Consider the following 20,709-nt stretch of genomic DNA (forward strand, 5'->3'; position numbering starts at 1 on the left):
TCCAAGACCAGGGGTCTAATCGGAGCTGTAGCCACCGGCCTATGCCAGAGCCACAGCAACGCGGGATCCGAGCCGCATCTGCAACCTACACCACAGCTCAAGGCAACGCCGGATCGTTAACCCACTGAGCAAGGGCAGGGACCAAACCCGCAACCTCATGGTTCCTAGTCGGATCTGTTAACCACTGAGCCACGACGGGAACTCCTCCACTAAACTTTTATGGTGAAATTTAACCTACTATAAAAATCATACTCATTGAGGAAATGTTGGAAAAGACAGAAAAGTATAAAATTTTGGTAAAACTTTTTTCAACCAAATTCTCAAATCTCATAAACAACCAATGACAATTATTTATACATATTTCATACCCACCTAAGTCCAACAAAACAGATAGATAAACAGACAGACAGACAGATATAACTGTGATAGGCACCCTTTTGACACAGGGAGTTCAGCAGTGAATGCGACATACAAGACCCTTGCCTTCAGTGTCTTTCTTGTATATGAGCTATTAAGTAATTTAAGGTTCCTCTTTCCAATTCACTTTTCACCTGCTAGTACAATCTATTAGCTGAAATTAAATAAATAGATCAAGAGGCAAGAATAAAAGCAACAAAAATTCTAATAGCACTAGAAAGTTCCCATAAAATACTTACACAGTATTGTGACCCTTTCCTCACTTATCACATAAGGACTTTTCCAAGTCATTTTCTTTGAGAACATGATATTAAATGTTTGTGTGGGAGTTCCCATGGTGGCGCAGTGGTTAACGAATCCAACTAGGAACCATGAGGTTGCGGGTTCAATGTGGGTTAAGGATCCAGCGTTGCCGTGAGCTGTGGTGTAGGTTGCAGACATGGCTCGGATCCCGCGTTGCTGAGGCTCTGGCATGGGCAGGTGGCTACAGCTACGATTCGACCCCTAACCTGGGAACCTCTATATGCCGCGGGAGTGGCCCTAGAAAAGGCAAAAAGACACCCCCCCCAAAAAAAAAAGATGGTGGAGGAGTAAGACATGGCACTGACCTTCTTCCACAAACATATTAAAAGAAAAAAAACCCCATTACATGTAAACGATTCGTACACAACCCATACTGAATGCTGGCAGAAGACCGTAAACCTCCAAAAAGAGCTAGAATATATTCGTCATAGAAATACCATACCCATTAGCAATAACTCCCCATTTCCCTCCAACCTTCCCCCAAGCCTAGGCAACCACCAACCTACTTTCTGTCTCTATAGATTGGCCTCTTCTGGACATTCTCCAGAAATGGACTCATATACTATGCAGCCTTTTCATTTACTTAGCTGATGTTTCTAAGATTCGCTCATGTTGGAACATGTATTAGTACTTCATTCCATTATACAGATACACCACATGTTGTTTTACTGCTGATCAAGTGATAGACCTTTGGGCTGTTTCTTCTTTTCGGCAAGTGTAAATATTGTTACTACGATCATTCATGTACAAGTATTTTGTGGACCTATGTTTTCCATTTTCCTGTTTATTTATCTAGGACTGGCATTTCTGGGTTATAAGGCTGTTTTCCAAGTGGCTACATCATTATACATTCTTGCCAGCAATGTATGAGGGTTCATATTTCTCTGTGTCCTCCCAATGCTGTTTTATTATCTGTGTTATTGATTACAGCCATCCTGGTACATGTGAAGTGGTATCTCACTGTGGTTTTATGTCTATAAATATTTTGTAAATGGTCCATCAATAAGTTCTTACCTCTCTATTTCCACCCACATCTCATAGTCCACAAGTGAAAATAACTAAATTTTTCGTCCTGCCATTATTTAAGCTTTCATTGTGTCTTACCAGAGCCACTGATAAAATCCTCTATCTCCTGGCTATTTAGTCTGTCTTCCCCTCCCAATCCTTCCCCCACAGGCCTATGCTACATCCACGTAACACCGGATCCTAGCCGCATCTGCAACCTATGTGGCACCTGCGGCAAGGCCAGATCCTCACCCACTGAGCACAACAGGGACTCTGACATTCCTTTGTTACAGTTCAGAATATACATAAAAAGTCAATCTTTGTCCATAGTCTAGGAGCTAAGATGAGAAAATAAAAATTAAAAATCTAAGTTTAACTGCTTCTATACTCTTTTTAACAGCCAACAAGTCACCTAATACCTTGAAAATTATTTCCTCAATTATAAGAGCTCTATTTAATACTGAGAATCATCCACCAATCTTGCCTCTAGTTTGGAACAACATGAGTCTCAAAAAGAGCTAAAAACAAAGTAAATAAACGATTTTTTTCCCACATGATCTGTTACTCCTTCATTCTCTTCTAAAGATTACTAGCCCATGTGTATAATGGAACACAATGAACTTAGTACAAAAATTCCAATGCAATTCCAATGAGAACCACTTCATACTTATTGATCTTGAAAACGTCATTGAAATGCCATCATACTTGCAAATGTAGAAGTAAAACTAGATAAACTTACCATTTGGATGCCAGATTTCTGTAATGAATTTCATTTTAGGAGGCCGAAGAGGATAATCTTTTGGGAAAGTGAGATGAGCCTTAAAAACACCACCTTCACTGGAAAACAAAAGACAAATTCTTACCTGTAAGTTCCTGCTTGTAAGTAAGATAATTATTAAACATAAAACAAGGGTGCTAGTGCTAAAACTACAAATGAAATAAATAATCTGGATTTCAAGCAGTTTACTTAACTCAAATACTCTGTTTAGCAAACTGTCATACCTACCACCTTATTAAACTCAATAAAACAGTAAAGTTAAAGAAACAGTTTTTAAAAAGCATCCAGATCAGACCACATTACTGCTGTGCTGCGCATCTTTCTATCAGTTCCCACTGCACTTAAAATTCAAGTTTGGAGTTCCGGAGTTCCCATCGTGGCACAGCGGAAACGAATCCAACTAGGAACCATGAGGTTGCAGGTTCAATCCCTGGCATTGCTCAGTGGGTTAAAGATCTGGCATTGCCATGAGCTGTGGTGTAGGTCAAAGACATAGCTTGGATTTGGTATTGCTGTGGCTGTGGTGTAGCATCTGTAGCTTTGACCGGACCCCTAGCCTGGGAACCTCCATATGCCGTGGGTGCGGCCCTAAAAAGCAAACACATACATACATACATACATACTTCAAAAGTTTAATTAAAATTTAACATTGTCTATAGGAATCAAGTTGCCAATTTCTCTATCTCGATCTCAACCTATCAATCTTCAGTCTGATCCAGTAGGTCTTCTTTCTTTTTTTTTTTCCTGTTTTTTTGTTTGTCTGTTGTTTGGGGTCGCACTTGTGGCATACGGAAGTTCCCAGGCTAGAGGTCCAATCAGAGCTGCAGCAGCCAGCCTACACCACAGCCACGCCATATCCAAGCCACATCTGCAACCTACACCACAGCTCACGGCAATGCCAGATCCTTACCCCACTGAGTGAGGCCAGGGATCAAACCCGCATCCTCATGGATCCTGGTTGGGTTCGTTTCCATTGAGCCACAACAGGAATTCCCAGCCAGTCTTCTTTCTGTTCTACAAACACAACAAGGCTTTTCTCTTCTGAAAGCTGATGTATTTTCTTGTTCCCTCTCTGGGAACATCTGTGCTGACCTTCCATTGGTCCATCCATCCATCCATTTACTCACCTTATCATTTAACAAATATTTATTCAGTCTTTACAAGTCAGACACCAGGGTACAGTAGAGTAAACAAAGCATGAAGTCTCTCTAGGAGTTTAATTCTAGTGATTGTCCAAAGTCTGATGCTGTGCAATAGTACTTACTGCACACTGAAGATGGTCTACAGTTACAGTGTCCAATATGGTAGCCACCACCCACTTGCAATCTGGCTAGTACCACTGAGGAACTGAATTTTTAATCTAATTTTAAGAAGGAAAAAATGACAGATTTTAGGCCTGCCTTATGGCCTTATTTTTCATAATTTGAGATTACCGATTGAAGAGGAAACACACGAAGACTTGAGGAAAATGGAGACTAGAACAGCATTCGTGAAAAGTATATCACACTGGTAAGACTTGAGGAAAATGGAGACTAGAACAGCATTCGTGAAAAGTATATCACACTGGTAAGAGCTAAGTCTACCTTCTTATCCCAAGTTACCCCAACTGCATTAAGTTCGTGCCAAATTGGTCTTAGGACATATTAATTACATGAAATAGTTTTTCAAACTGGGGCTACAAAACTAATTAAATGAGTCACTAACCAGTTTTCTTTCTTTCTTTTTTTTTTTTCACAGTATTTGTTAACTATTTATTTATCAAGAGAAACTACTTCTTAGCCCAGATACTTGAAGCTCATAGTTTTCACAGTTCAGGAAAACAGCTAAGTGACAAACTTCATGGAACTCAACCCAAAGAACTTCTTTACATTCCAAAATCACTTTGTACTCTGAAAGATGCCAGCTTTCCTCATCTCCTCAAAATCTTTCATGGAATCGTAATTTCTGTAGAAATCTGCGTATGCTTTCCTTCTTGGTTCAGTCACAGCAAACTTATATAAAGTTGCAACCCTCAATGAGACAATGAATGCTTCAACAATATGAAATCGCAGATGCTTGGCCAGAAGGCCACGCATCTGAGGTTTGGTCAAAGAACTAGCAGCCATGGTAATTTTTCTCCTTGACAGCTCCACAACAACGTCCTTGCAGACTGATGGAGAAATGGATGGCCAACCAGTTTTCTTTTTAAACAAATAAAAATAGACAGAAAATGTAGGCACTGGAGTGCCTGTTGTGGCGCAGCGGAAACGAATCCAACTAAGTAACCATGAGGTTAGGGGTTCAATCCCTGGCCTTGCTCAGTGGGTTAAGGATCCGGTGTTGCCATGAGCTGTGGTGTAGGTCGCAGCCGTGGCTTAGATCTGGCGTTACTGTGGCTGTGGTATAGGCCAGCAGCTGTAGCTCTGATTCCACCCCTAGCCTGGGAACCTCCATATACCACAAGTGCAGCATGAAAAAGCAAAAAAAGAAAAGAAAAAAGAAAATATAGGCACTTATCACAAGTAGTTTGTTTCGGTTATATAACCTACATACATATTTCTTTCTATTCATAAAATGTATACACATAAGTATACACTGGGTAATGATGTAAAAATATTTCTGATTATGGATTCTGGTTAAAAAACAAGAGAGAGAATAGTTAAATCCACAAATATCTGTATATGTATTTCTTTACATATTCAAGAAACTATGTAAAAGGACATCAAACAGCTACCACAAAGCCCATAAACTGTCTCAGTGCTACGGCTTTTCTCTGATACTAAGTTAGCTTTCCTAGGTCCCTGAATTTTGACTGCTATCAGATCCATTTGAAAGCTTTATATTAGCTGACTGGAATACCTATTATGAAAAATTGTTTTAGTCTATTAAATTATTTTCAATCAAATTTAATTAATATGACTACCCTTAGAAGTTTAAAGGATAAAATTCTGACTCTTGTCTGCAATGTCCTCACCCATTCTGAACCAATCATGCAATTCTATAATTTCCTTCTACAGGTGGAATTGTTAACTTTTCTAACACCTGTAAAAATCCTACCTTTTTTCCCCCCCTTTTCTTTGGCCTCACTTTGAGGTTCGTACAAGTTCCCAGGCCAGGGATCAAACCCATGCCAGACCCGAGCCACTGCAAAGACAACACCAGATCCTTAACCTGCTGCTCCAGAAGGGAAATCTTCTACTGGTTTTCAGTTTTGCTTTGCTTTGGGAGTTTTTTTGGCAACACCCATGGCATATGGAAGTTCCCAGGCCAGGGATGAAATCTGATGGCATCTCAGCTGAAACTTCAACCTATGCCACAGCTGCAGCAACACCAGATCCTAATCCACTGTGCTGAGCCAGGGATCGAAGCTGCACCGACACAGAGACAATGCCAGATCCTTAACCTTTCGTACCCTCTTACCCCATATGTTTTTTTTTCAGCCTAGATCAGTAGCCCCAAATTGAATTTGAATAGTGAATAGCCAAGTTAGCAAAAAGGAACTCAAAAAACCCAGAGTACAAAACACAGTAGACTAAACATTAACATGTTATATATTCACAAATTTTTCAACTACATAAAGATGCTAGTATGATTAAGTAAAAACGAAAATTTATGAAAAGCATCAACAAATTAAAATATCCTTCCGGAGTTCCCGTCGTGGCGCAGTGGTTAACGAATCCGACTAGGAACCATGAGGTTGCGGGTTCGGTCCCTGCCCTTGCTCAGTGGGTTAACGATCCGGCGTTGCCGTGAGCTGTGGTGTAGGTTGCAGACGCAGCTCGGATCCCACGTTGCTGTGGCTCTGGTGTAGGCCGGTGGCTACAGCTCCAATTCGACCCCTAGCCTGGGAACCTCCATATGCCGCGGGAGCGGCCCAAAAAGACAAAAAAAAAAAAAAAAAAAAAAAAAAAAATATCCTTCCTTCCACTATATATTCTCTTCATCACGGATATTAATAGCATGATTTTAAAAAGAGGTATGCAACCAATAGTTTCACATTTGAAAGGGTTGAGAAACCTAGGCCTAGTTAAAGTTTCTTCCATGAGGCTTCCCTTACTGTTTTTGTACTAAAATTATAAAAATCTTACAAGGATAACAGCCTTTCATTCTGCCCTGTTTATTTTATTTAAATGATATGCCAAATGCTGCTATTGAAAATTCTGCTTAACACTATTCTCTTATATACATTCCTGTTGATTCCTGTCTCCTGTTTATCGGCTACATTCAACAAATTAGCCATTATACTCATATTTGACTGCTTCCAAATTTTTTGCTATTAAAACAGAACACTGAACATTCTGAACACTTCTTAGGCATAGAGTTTTACCCTAGAAATGAAACAAGACAAAGTTTAAATAATTGTTCAGTCATACAGATAATAAAAGTGGTAGACTCAGGGAGTTAAAGACAGTTCCTAAAAACTCATCTTCTTAAGCGCTAAATGATAAATGACGTGGAATAGCCATTGATCAATTTCTAAGCCATGAAGGAACTCGGTTCATTTCCTCCAAAATTTCATTACAGAATATACGGTTTGTGCCTCTAAGTTTTAACGAGAACTGTGAAAGAACTTCATTACCGTAAAAGAACATTAATCAGGGAGTTTGGTTAGCCAACTCTTCATTTTCTGTATCCACTCAAGCTAAGACAATACTACAAAATACAAATAATCTTAAGATTCTGCTGTCAGCTGTGGTGTAGGGTGCAGACGCGGCTTGGATCCCACATTGCTGTGGCTCTGGTGTAGGCCGGTGGCTACAGCTCCGATTCGACCCCTAGCCTGGGAACCTCCATATGCCGAGGGAACGGCCCAAGAAATGGCAAAAAGACAAAAAAAAAAAAAAAAAAAAAAATTCTCCAGGAGTGCTCCTGCAGTGTTGTGGGATTTGGCATTGTCACTGCAAAGGCTTGAGCTGCTGCTGTGGTACAGGTTCAATCTCTGGCCAGGAACTTCCACATGCAGTGAGCACAGACAAAAAAAAGGAAAAGACTCTTCAAATTCTTCATGTCACAGCCAGAGGTAAGAAACAAAATAAAACATAACTTCTTGAGGAGTTCCCGTCGTGGCGCAGTGGTTAACGAATCCGACTAGGAACCATGAGGTTGTGGGTTCGGTCCCTGCTCTTGCTCAGTGGGTTAACGATCCGGCGTTGCCTTGAGCTGTGGTGTAGGTTGCAGATGCGGCTTGGATCCCGCGTTGCTGTGGCTCTGGCGTAGGCCGGTGGCTACAGCTCCGATTCGACCCCTAGCCTGGGAACCTCCATATGCCGTGGAAGCGGCCCAAGAGATAGCAACAACAACAACAAAAAGACAAAAAAAAAAAAACAAAACCACATAACTTCTTGACTAGCCATTAGTGACAAAAGAAAAAAAGAGTAAAGAGATAAAAGGTACACATTTCACCACTCATAAATACAAATTTATAAAATTTAGGGGGTTTTGGGGGCTGGAATTTTTTTATTTTTATTTTTTTTTGCTTTTTAGGGCCACGCCCGTGGCACATGGAGGTTCCCAGGCTACAGGTGGAATCAGAGCTACAGCTTTTGGCCTATGCCACAGCCACAGCAATGCAGGATCTGAGCCATGTCTGCAACCTACACCCCAGCTCACGGCAACACCGGATCCTTAACCCACTGAACAAGGCCAGGGATCAAACCTGTGTCCTCATGGATACTAGTCAGGTTCCTTAACCGCTGCGCCACAATGGGAACTCCCTTGAGAATCTATTCTTAACAGAACCAGAAAGATTAATTAATAGTAAATGCAGTAATAAAATCTTAATACTATGTGAAAATAAGTATAATTAAATTAATACTCATGCAACTATCAATCTCAAAGTAATGCCTGAATGTACCATTATTAAGTGGATTGTAAAGAGAGTGCCCTCTAGTGACTACACAAACGCTAAAGACACCACTGAAATATCTCACCAGCTTTTTAAGAATTTTGGTATAGTATTCATTCTTTCCATTACATAAATGATCTAATTATAATTACTAAGTGATGAATTAATCACTTAGGTTTGGGGTGCCATCTAAGCCTACATTAACCTACTTTCAATTCTATACCCTCCTCCCCAGCCTGCTTCTCTTCACAGGCAGCTACTTACACTCAAGGCGTATATACTCATGCCCAATAGTGCTCCTTAACCCACTGCCAACTCTGGATCTCTATCCTCTTCACACCACCAACATGACACACAAGAACACCAGTCATTTCCTGTTTTATCAATAAATACCATTAAATGCTTGATTCTGGGTAGCATTTTAGAAAGCTTACCTCTACAGCACTGTTCCTCTTCTGACTAATTGCCTCTGCTTTTCTCAGGGTCCTGCCCCAGGCATATGTGCTCTCTCTCTCTCTCCCCTTGCCCCCACAGCAAAGGCTGTTGATCTCCCTACTTCAGGTGGATACAGTCAGGCCCTAATAAATTCCAGTCCATTTTTTACAACACAAACAAAAAAAATTTTTTTTTCTTTTTGGCTGTGCCCAGGGCATGTGTAAGTTCCTAGGCTAGGGATAGAAACTGCACCACGGCAGTAACCTAAGCCATAGCAGTGGCAATGCTTCCTTAATCTGTTGCACAAGGGAACTTCAAAAAAATTTTTGAGTAATAGTTAAAAACATATTTTATTGCAGAAATAAAATACAAGTAAGCTGAAGGAAAATAAAATCCATAATTCTAAAGTTATGGTACTTAGTAATTTGAGGCACATTCTAAAATATAAACCTAACTAACTGGTAACTCCCCCCGCCCCCGGCCCTTTTTGGTCTTTTTAGGGCCGCAACCTCCGCATATGGAGGTTCCCAGGCCAGGGATCCAATTGGAGCTACAGGTGCTGGTCACAACCACAGCCATGCCAGATCCGAGCCGCATCGGCAACCTACACCACAGCTCTCAGAAACACCAGATCCTCAAAGCACTGAGTGAGGCCAGGGATTGAACCCGCGACCTCATGATTTGTTTCCGCTGAGCCACGACGGGAACTCCAACAGCCTGCACTTTTTAAACATATACAGAGGGCCCGAAAAAGGTTTTATTGATGGAAAGAATGGACTGGTAATTAGTACAATGAGTATTAAAATGTCTCTTTTTGGTGAAGCTGCAAAGACACAACATATATAACAAACCAGCTAATATTTAGAGATTCCTGTCATCATTGCATGAAAAAAGTGTAAGAATTTTGTGAGGTCTTTAGAGATGGAGGTCAAACCTGAATGCCTAATTAATCCTCTACATGGACATTAGTTTAGAAGAATTTCTCTCCTTGCTGCATATCAACGCTAAGAGTAACAAGATTTTGTCACTGGAATATAGCTGTCTCCTTTGAGCAACCTTCACACAATGTATTTTCAGTTTAAAACCCAGACAAATAAAACCTCATCAAGTCCATAACCCACATTTTATGTATGATTTTATGTGCAAAATTTGGTAAGAAATTTGTTTTCAAATAATAATGAGGGTGTGGGGGAATAACTCTACAATGTTTTTCATTTGCTACTGTTATCTACCAAACTAACGCTGTAGAATGACTAAACTGAGTTATTTTAGTTTGCAACAATTACCAGTGCACATATAACACTGGGAAATAAATCACACACACACAAATTTTTGGAAGTGCCTAGGGCATGTTAAAGTTGTGGGACAGGGATCAGATCCAAGCCACCACAGTGACAATGCTGGATTCTTAACCTGATGTGTCAAGAGAACTCCTAGATCACCAAAATTTTTTATTGGCAACAACTGTGACATCATTTTTAGAAAATCCCCAAATCAGTACTACAACTCAACTCTGCATGTCATGTATCTGTCTGCTCTGGTATAGAATGTTCTCTTCCATTAGCTGTTTTACAGAGGGGAAGGGGTTACGCTCTCAGAATATCTATACTAAAACTACATGGCCATCACCAAAAATTTATCTGATATACCAACAAGGACCACAGGTAAGTGAGAAAGTCCCTCCTGCCCTTCAGTTGTTGTATAGCTTTGAGAAGGCTGCTGCATTTTTTCCCCCCAGTGCCTCAACTTCTCCTAAAAGTATGGAACTAGTACTAGTCACTAACATCACATAGTCATGATCCATCTTAAAGAATATTAAATATCAGTAAGTTTGTTAGTCTGCAACCACTCAGAACAGGGGGAAAAATATACATAATATATTCTTTAAAAATGTATTACATAATATATTTAAGAAATTCCATCTTTTTCTATTGCTCTTTGATAATACCACATTCAGTTGAACTGATGTAACGACAGACACATTCAGATGTCTATCATTACATCAGTTAATAGTGGTTAGTTGGAGTTCCCGTCGTGGCGCAGTGGTTAACGAATCCGACTAGGAACCATGAGGTTGCAGGTTCGATCCCTGCCCTTGCTCAGTGGGTTAACGATCCGGCGTTGCCTTGAGCTGTGGTGTAGGTTGCAGACGCCGCTCGGATCCCACGTTGCTGTGGCTCTGGCGTAGGCCGGTGGCTACAGCTCTGATTAGACCCCTAGCCTGGGAACCTCCATATGCCGCGGGAGCGGTCCAAGAAATGGCAAAAAGACCAAAAAAAAAGTGATTAGTTAAAAGTGATTAATTTAGCAATCACTTTTACAAACTGGGACACTTTAGTTTGTCAAAATAACATAGTTCAATTAATTAAAAGAGCTCCACTTCCAAATGTCATTTCATTATACTTACTAAAGTGTATCTGGAGGACCAATAATAAGGACTTCCCATCGGTAGAGATCATTGTCATCTATTAAACCTGCTGAAAAGCCTTCCACTGGATTTTTGTTGAGTTCTGTGGAAAAAGAAAATTTTTATCAAAAACGTTAAGTATGTAATCTTCACCCAACTCTCATTACAGAAGTTAAATAGACATGGTATAAATTCTAACCTATTAAATGGATATACCTGGATCCATTAGCAAAATGCTATCTGATGATCAAAACACTTCCATCTTGGAGTTCCCCTTGTGGCTCAGTGGAAACAAATCCATAATGATGCAGGTTCGATCCCTGGCCTTGCTCCGTGGGGTTAAGGATCCAGCATTGCCATGAGCTGTGGTGTAGGGTCACAGATGTGGCTTGGATCTGGGGTGGCTGTGGCATAGGCTGGCAGCTATAGCTCCGATTCGACCCTTAGCCTGGGAACCTCCATGTGCTGCAGGTGCGGCCCAAAGAAGACCAAAAAAAATTTCCATCTCTATAACACAAGGACGCAATCGCTAAAACAAACTATACAGAAGAACAATTTCTACTGCCCTTTTATTTCTACCCTGATTTCCAGCTTGTTCTTAGCACTCTACTAGCTCTGTGGTGGTACATAAGTATAACGGTAGAGAGAGCTTATTAAAAATGTAGATATCCAGCCCCATCCCCCAGCGATTCTGGTTTAGAGGGAAACCAAATTACCTCTGTTAATCCTCATGCTGTGGTCTTAAGAATATACACTTTCAGAAATATCAACAGAGCGCCTGGTATCTTTTTCATTGGAATTTGCTGCTTAAGTAACCTTCATTTACACTAGCAACTGTGTGTGTATGTGAGCAAGAGAGACAGAGAGGGAGGGAGACAGAGATACACATCTGCAGCTGTGCCCATGAGACTCCGAGCACATAGACAGCAGAGGGTCCATCTGCCCTGCTGGCCAGTTTCCAGGCATAAGAGCTGGAGCCTAAGGGAATGAATGCCAACAGGAGGAGCAGGTAAGAAAGTACAAGGTCTGAACAGTTCCTGAAGAAACGGCTCGATTAAGTAATGACGTATTGATGGTGGGCGTCTTGTCAGGATTTTTTTTTCACAGCTTTAATGACATAACTGACATTCCACAAGCTGCACATATTTAAATTATATGATTTTTACATACTGATATATGTATACACCTGTGAAGCCATCACCACAATCAGGAGAGAGAAAGAGAGTGTGTGTGTATAAATATACAAATCACCAACAAGGGCCACAGATTGGCTCAAATTAAGAAGTGGGGACAGAGAACACAGGATAGCAATTGAGAGAGGACTTGCTGGGAGGCTGAAGAGGGTTGTAATTCTCATATAATTCCTGCCATCATCCTCAAGGAGCTCAGTCTCATGGCAAGTGTAACACAACTCAAGAGTGCTATAAAGGCTGAACAAAATATGTAAGTAACTGAGAAGAAAATATTAATTTTTTGAGGATTCAGAGGTGGTTATTTCAACTAGGATTTAACACCCCAACACACCAATGAAACACAGAGAGCGCCAAAAGAGAAAGTTTATTTATATTTAAACATGAATGACCCCTTTTCTTAAAATTTGAGGGGAGATTTTTTTTTTTTTTTTTTTTTGCTAGGTCTAGTCTTTTTACCTAACAGGCAAAGCAAACTTTCATAAATAGTTTTAAATCAGCACTGTGTTTCGAAACACAAGAAATGCATTTTTTACTTTTAAACAGCTATTCTAAGACATCTTAAAAATACTGAAAATGCAAGAAATTGTATTTCAATCTTGACATTTTCTTTATGGATGCAAACGTTTACTGAGTGCCAACATGCTGCAAACATAGTGAAAAGAGCTTAAAGTCCCCACTTGTACTGTCAGTTAAGAGAGCAGAGACAGTCACGACATGGGCAGACTACTCAGGCCATTCTCTCCAACACTATATACAAGAGTCTTATGGAAGATTCTATAACCTATTCAGGAATCACCTAGTTGTTGCTGCATTTTCCATCAGAAGCCCAGTAGGATTTTACAAAGGTAGGTGGTAAACTCTGAAATTAGCATATATAGAAGTTTTGGGTTTTTTAGCCATGCCCATAGCACATGGAAGTTCCTAGCCAGGGATCAAACCCAAGCCACAGAGGTGATAATTCTGGATCCTTAACCTGCTGCACCACAAGGGTACTCCAATACAACTAGGTTCTTTAAAAATCTTTTGTGGGACTTCCTGTTGTGGTTCGTTACTGCTGAGCCACAAAGGGTACTCCTGTGGTATGGTTTTAAATGTTCCAATGTTATGGTATTTCATACTTGGGAAATAAGGACAACTTTGATTTTTCAGAGTTCAAATTATATCTCAAGCTGTCGAAAGTAAAATTCAACAGCTTGGCCGAAGATGCAGTGAACCTCAACTTGGGAGGTAGATTTCTGCCCTCCTCCCCACGGGTGAGTTATTAGAAATTCCTGGGGTGGGGAAATGAGGCTTTTTTTCATGCATCAGAGGGAGCATGGCCTAAAAATATTAGAGGAAACCGTGATGGAGCCAATGAGCCACAGTTTTGCTACTGATTTCCTGGGAGGCCCGTCCCTGCTCTGCAGAAAACGGGGTAAAACTCTCCTATGTCCACCTCAGAGTAAGAGATTAGAAAATGCTGTGTGGGGAGCCCTTGTCCTGACTCAGCAGAAACAGATCTGACTAGTATCCATGAGGATGCAGGTTTGATCCCTGGCCTCACTCAGTGGGTTAAGGATCCAGTGCTGCTGTGAGCTGTGGTGTAGGTCGCAGATGTGGCTTCTATCTGGTGTTGCTGTGGCTGCAGTGTAGGCCATCGGCTACAGCTCCGATTCGACCCCTAGTCTGGGAACTTCCATATAACACAGGTGTGGGCCTAAAAAGCAAAGAAAAAAAAAAATCTTTTGTAAATTCTCTCCATGCTTTTCTCCTATAGGAGTGATGGTGTCCACTGCTTGTTTCATTAAGTCATGCAAAAGCAATGCTGAAGAATGTACATCTATCTCACTTTTGTCATGGCTTTTTCCCATAGAATGGATCCTCACAAGACTAGATCCAAGGGTATTCAACAGATTTAATCTACCTACAATGGCAGATCATTACTGTATCTTCATGAATGCTTCCTTTGAGGTCCAATTCAAGCACCATATTCCTCCATGAGGACTTTCCTAAATAATTTACCCAATAATCTTTGACTTCTGCTAAATTCCTATTAATCATATCTACTGTCTACACTACAGCACCTGGCACCTGATTACCAGCTCCCGATTCCCAAAGAAGTTAGGAGGAAATTACAATGTGCAATTAATGCTCCAACATTAGTACAGGAAATTGGAGGGGCACAAAGGAAGCACAGATTATAAATCATGAAGAGACAGAAAGTCAAGAAAAGCGCTATCTCAGGAGTTCCCATTGTGGCTCAGTGGTTAACGAATCAAACTAGGAACCATGAGGTTGGGAGTTCGATCCCTGGCCTTGCTCAGTGGGTTAAGGATCCGGAGTTGCCTTAGCTGTGGTGTAGGTTGCAGATGAGGTTCGGATCCCGCGCTGCTGTGGCTGTGGTGTAGGCGGCAGCTACAGCTCGGATTCGACCCCTAGCCCGGGAACCTCCATATACCGCAGGAGCGGCCCAAGAAATGGCAAAAAAGACAAAAAAAAAAAAAAAAAAAAACAAAAACAAACAAACAAAAAAAAACAGAGCTATCTCAAAGAAGACAAAGGATTTGAGTGGAGATAGTGCAAAGCTTAGACAGAGGAACATATACACAAATTTGAAATATGGAGGACTAGAACAAGGGGGGGGGCGGGGGACGCGGCATACAACTGAAACTACGCAGAATGTCAGAAGGACAGCAACTCTCCTTTATTTTTATTTTTTTTTTTTGTCTTTTTGCTATTTCTTTGGCCGCTCCTGCGGCATATGGAGGTTCCCAGGCTAGGGGTCGAATCCAAGCTGTAGCTGCCGGCCTACACCAGAGCCGCAGCAACGCCGGATCGTTAACCCACTGAGCAAGGGCAGGGACCGAACCCGCAACCTCATGGTTCCTAGTCGGATTCGTTAACCACTGCGCCACAATGGGAACTCCAACTCTCCTTTATAAGCCATGTTGGTTTACACTTCACCCAAAGAGCAAAAATAAGTCTTTGAAGGATTTATGTTTTTCTTTGTTTTGTTTTTAAAACAATAAGGTGATCTAATGAGATTTACATATTCAAAAACCGATCTCACAGTATGTGAAGGATGACAAAGGGTAAGGCCATGGTGACAGCCTTCTTTCTGGGAGGAAGAGTGAAAGAGACTTCTGGGGATGCCTGCAATGGCATGCTATACACAATATTTATGCATTTTTCTTTGGGTAGATTATACTTCAATTATTGAAACTCCGTAAATCCTGGAGTGTCACGTGATTGTTAAATGATAGTTACGTATGCATTCTGTGAACCTGGAAATCACTGTGGGTCAGCAATGGTCTACAAACCACGAAAAAAAGGAAAATCACTATGCTGGTTTTTCACTCTGATTTTTAAGAGACACATAAATCTTTAAAGATATTAAAATATTTATAGACAAATGATGGTGTTTGGGACATTCTTAAAAATCGTAAGGGGGAGTTCCCATCGTGGCGCAGTGGTTAACGAATCCGACTAGGAACCATGAGGTTGCGGGTTCGGTCCCTGCCCTTGCTCAGTGGGTTAACAATCTGGCGTTGCCGTGAGCTGTGGTGTAGGTCGCAGACGCGGCTCGGATCCCGCGTTGCTGTGGCTCTAGCGTAGGCCGGTGGCTACAGCTCCAATTCAACCCCTAGCCTGGGAACCTCCATATGCCGCGGGAGCGGCCCAAGAAATAGCAACAACAAAAGACGAAAAAGAAAAAAAAAATCGTAAGGGACAGGGCAGAGAGAGAGCAAACAAGGCTAGTTATGCCCTAGTAACTGCTGAGTCTAGATGAGCACATGGAGGTTCACTGCACAGTTAGTATACTTTGGAATTATTTTACGTTTAAGTTTCTTCTCAATAAATGTTTTTTTGCTTTGTTTTGTTTTTTCTTCTTGGCCACCCTGCAGCATGTGGAAGTTTCCAGGCCAGGAATCAGATCTGGGTTGCAGTTTCGACCTACAGTGCAGCTTTGACAAAACCAGATACTTTAACCCACTGTGCCGGGCTGGGGATTGAACCTGCCTCGTGGTGCTGCAGAAGACAGTGCTGATTCCATTATGCCACAGCAGGAACTCAAAGTTTTGTTTGTTTTTTAATGTTTAAAAAGCATTTTAGGAGATCCTGTTGTGGCTCAGCAGAAAGGAATCTGACTAGCATCATGAGGATGCAGGTTTGATCCCTGGCCTTGCTCAGTGGGTTAAGGATCCGGGCATTACCGTGAGCTGTGGTGTAGGTCACAGGCACTGCTTGGTTCTGGTTCGACACTACAGCTCTGATTCAAGCCCTAGACCAGGAACCTTAATATGCTGCCACTAGTGTGGCCTCCCAACCCCTACGCCAGCAAAAAAGGGGGGGAGGCATTTTAATGTAGTTTAAAATAATGGTTTACACTATTTTGTTGATCATGTGAAAACCTTCACTGAGACTCAGGGAAAAAACCCTGATGTCTCAGAACAACAACATTCAAAGTTCCAACTCTAGGTCATTTTATACTTGGATATTGAAAAAGTAAGTTATTTTAACTGTAAATACACTTTGCCAACACCAATAGTTGACAAAATCTAACAAAGAACCAAATATAAAAATATAAACTGTTAATTTATAGCCCAGCAATGATTTTGTGTCTCAATGGCTGTGGTCTCCTGTTCAAGGAATGTGCATTCCTGTCAAGTTTATTTATGTAACACACAGCTGTGTGTAAGGTGCACTTCTGTAAAGTGACTATTTTTGGACTGCTTCATTTTGAACTTTTGAAATCTTTAATAAAACCTTCTTTCTGCACACTATCTAATTACTCCTCCTAAGTATTAAGATGGTTGGTCAAAATAATTGGGACCTTATTATCAGAGGAATAAATTGCCATATTACTTTAAAGCATACAAATTGCCAGAAACCAAGTCATCAAAATTAACTTTGAAAAATAACCCTGTCCTGAAAGCTTCCATTAACTAATCAATTTGAAAAAAGTAATGTGTCAGCAAACCTCAAAAGGTTTGTTTATATTTCCTCTATAGATTTTTTAATGCATCAATTACATCACCTTTATAAATTCTGATAAACTTTAAAAGATTGCTTAAAATTAGAATTTTTCCCTTTATCCTATGCCATGGGCTAGGGCTAGCTGATTTCCTAATCCAAAACATTTTATTTTACTGTGCTTCAAAAACGTAAGGAATATGGAGCAGACAAGCAAGAGGTCAGAGATCATATCTTGCAAAGATTTTGCCAATATGCTTCTAAAAAGATTTGCCTGGCAGGAGTCTAGACCACATTCCTAAAACTTCACTTAAGGAAGTTCTCTGCTACTTTCAGTGTTTTTCACCTTGCTTATACCCTTTTCAAACGCTTACTATCTAAGGCTTCTTCACATTAAATGTTGTTGCTTGTACTTAAATACAGCAACAACAGTATATGTCTCTGCCAAAATTTACTGTAGCAGGTATTCCCCAAAGTACAAGAAATTGTTATGCCTTGAGACTAAAATCTACGGTTTTATATAAACTTTTCATCAATTTTTAAAAAATAATTTGATGAAAGATACAATAGGAGGGCTGCTTGTGAATTTCATCACACAAGAAAAAATCCATACCATACTTTTTTTTTTGGCTTTTGTCATTTTTAGGGCCACACCCGCAGCATATGGAGGTTCCCAGGTCAAGGGTCTAATCAGAGCTGTAGCTGCCGGCCTACACCAGAGCCACAGCAATGCCAGATCCGAGCTGAATCTGCAACTTACACTGGAGCTCATGGCAAAGCCAGATCCTTAACCCACTGATCAAGGCCAGGGATCGAACCCGAAACCTCATGGTTCCTAGTTGGATTCGTTTCCGCTGTGCAACGACGGGAACTCCTGGACCATACTTTTGGGCACAGATTGTGGTACTATGTCAGTCTCGAAAGTCTTAGCATTTTAAATAAGTCATTTCTCTCTCTTTTTTTTTTGTCTTTCGTCTTTTTAGAGCTATATTTGCCGCATATGGAGGTTCCCAGGCTAAGGGTCTAATTGGAGCTTGTAGCTGCCAGACTACACCACCGTCACAGCAACAGGGGATCCAAGAAGTATCTGCCACCTACACCACAGCTCAAGGCAATGTCAAATTCTTAACCCACTGAGCAAGGCCAAGGATGGAACCTGCATCCTTATGGTAACTAGTTGGGTTCATTAACCATTGAGCCATAATGGGAACTCCCTTTTTCTTCTTTTTTTAATGCTATGTTCATTAGGAAGATATGGCAAAACCCATGATAGTGATGCAGGACAGATATTGTGTGGCAAAAGACTGTCCATTTTAGGAGTTCCCGTTGTGGTGCAGCAGAAACGAATCTGACTAGGAACCATGAGGTTTCAGGTTCGATCCCTGGCCTTGCTCAGTAGGTTAAGGATCCTGTGTTGCCATGAGCTGTGGTGTAGGTTGCAGACTTGGATCTGATCCTGCGATGCTGTGGTGTAGGCTGGCAGCTGTAGCTCCAATTTGACCCCTAGCCTGGGAACTTCCATATGCAGAGGTGTGGCCCTAAAAAGCAAAAAAAAAAAAAAAAAAAAAAATTGTCTATTTTAGAGTACAATAAATATCAAGTGTCCATTTTCTTCCTTTAAAATTGCTCATTAGACTCTAGGCTATAAAAGCAATACAATGTTCCTTAGACTCTCAGGAACAAGCCATATCTTAGTTCTTTTGGGAAATACTACCCACCCCTGAACATTACACGCAAATACTTGTTTTCGTGTTGATATTCTAAGACCAGTTTTTTCTGTACCCTACACCCCTGGGTGCTTAGAATGAGTGAATGAATACCTGACAAGTCAAGAGAATGCGATCTTGTAGAGCATTTTTCAAACTGGAATTAAAGAAAGGGAGCACCAATTCAGGGGGAAGCCTAAGAGCCGCTATCAGCCACAGCTTAAATCTCAAGGAGAGAGCAGTTATGTGAAAATGAAGCCAAAATGAAGTCAAATAAGCAAACGTAAGCAACAGGGATTTTTTTTACCCCTGGTACCACTCCTGCCCCCTTCCATAGATCTGGTTAAGTCAAATTTCCTTTTTTGTCTAAACTCACTCAATTCATATTGCTTCCAACTAAGAGTACCTTCTTCTCTATTCACGGTCATGGTCATGGTCAATGGTCAGTCTCCCCTTTAATGCTTTACAGCAGTGGTTCTTGGCTTTCCTTTACCCTCAACCACATTACACAAGGGTTACAAGTGGTTCTCAGCATGGATGGTGGGGTTCGACCACCTCCCCCAAAGGCAAATGAATGGGGGACTCTATTCACCACACCACCGAAGGTGAGAATGATCATTAACCACCTCATTTCATGTGGATTTTCTTAAGTACTGCTCAAATTAAATTAAGGTTTCTGGGAAACCAGTTACCCTTTACTTACAATCTAATAATCCCTATCTTCTTGTTTTTGTACAACGGAACTAGGTAAGTTGCTCTACTTCATATATTAATACACAGAGTGTGTTTTCGTTTCTATTTCTCCAGGCTGCAGCAGCCTCAAGGTGAAACCTACCTCTCTTTACCATCCCTTTTTATCATCACTTGCATGAACAGCCCCACAACCAAAATTCTCCTGGCATAATGATAACATACTCGATTCTCTACTCCAATTCATTCCAAGTTCGTTATCAGCCACCTAACAATACCTATAAAACCCTGGAAGACTTTAGAAAAATAGCCTGAAAGAAATGACAGGAGTTCCCTGGTAGATGAGTGGGTTAAGGATATGGTGTTGTCATTACTGTCCCTGGCCCAGAAAATTCTGTATACCACAAGCATGGCCTGCAAGAAAAGGTCTAACCAGAGATTCCTGGTGTGGCTCAGCTGAAATGAATTGGACTAGTATCCATGAGCATTCACGTTCAATTTCTGGCCCTACTCAGTGGGTTCAGGTTCCGTCATTGCCTCGAGCTGCAGTGTAGTCCAGCCAGCAGCTGCAGACCTGATTTGACCCCTAGCCTGGGTACTTCCATATTCCACAGGTGCAGCCCTAAAAAGCAAAGCAAAACAAAACATTATTGATTTGTATTATCTTCAATTTTCATTTTTTGCTAAACAGAAGTTCAAGGAAGATAAAGAGTTTTTTTGAAAGCTGATCTTTTTCATGGCTCTTAGGTTTGCCATACATAAAGGGGAAAAAAAAGCCTCCCTCTCTCAAGCCCAGGTTATAAGATCCTTGACTGCTTTCTTTTAATGATCTGATTTTTTATTTAAACTACTGGCTAATTCACCATGTGAGGTTCCTCGTCTGTAAAATGAGGATAAGCGTCTACTTCACATGTTTGAGGAACACATTTGTGCACGTACAGTGTCTAACCTATCACTTGGCACACTGTAAGCATTGAATAACTATCACAATCCTTTTA

At 41.0% G+C, this 20,709-nt stretch overlaps 2 protein-coding genes across 4 annotated transcripts in view; both read right to left on the reverse strand.

Annotated features, from left to right (window-relative positions):
• The window catches only part of UBE2G1 (ubiquitin conjugating enzyme E2 G1), a 110,585-nt gene that overhangs the window by 13,314 nt on the left and 76,562 nt on the right, over positions 1-20,709 (reverse strand). For all 3 annotated transcript variants that reach the window (XR_002337327.1, XR_002337326.1, XM_021067700.1), the window contains 2 exons: positions 11,170-11,272; positions 2,465-2,562 (listed from right to left, as the gene is read on the reverse strand). Coding sequence is in view for 1 of the 3 variants with exons in the window: in XM_021067700.1 (XP_020923359.1) it covers positions 2,465-2,562; positions 11,170-11,272 (201 nt within the window). In the remaining 2 variants the exon portion in view is untranslated. The remainder of the gene's footprint in view (positions 1-2,464; positions 2,563-11,169; positions 11,273-20,709) is intronic.
• LOC102157773 (cytochrome c oxidase subunit 6C-like) lies at positions 4,224-4,687 on the reverse strand. The gene has a single exon (XM_005669128.3). It carries the CDS (start codon positions 4,606-4,608, stop codon positions 4,381-4,383), a length of 228 nt encoding a protein of 75 aa, XP_005669185.1. The 5' UTR covers positions 4,609-4,687; the 3' UTR covers positions 4,224-4,380.

Source organism: Sus scrofa, chromosome 12 (genome assembly GCF_000003025.6).
Source record: "Sus scrofa isolate TJ Tabasco breed Duroc chromosome 12, Sscrofa11.1, whole genome shotgun sequence".
NCBI classification, from domain to species: domain Eukaryota; kingdom Metazoa; phylum Chordata; class Mammalia; order Artiodactyla; family Suidae; genus Sus; species Sus scrofa.

Bases quoted from the DNA above. Each gene is read 5' to 3' on its own strand.
- LOC102157773 (XM_005669128.3), bottom strand. From the start codon at position 4,608: ATGGCTGCTAGTTCTTTGACCAAACCTCAGATGCGTGGCCTTCTGGCC.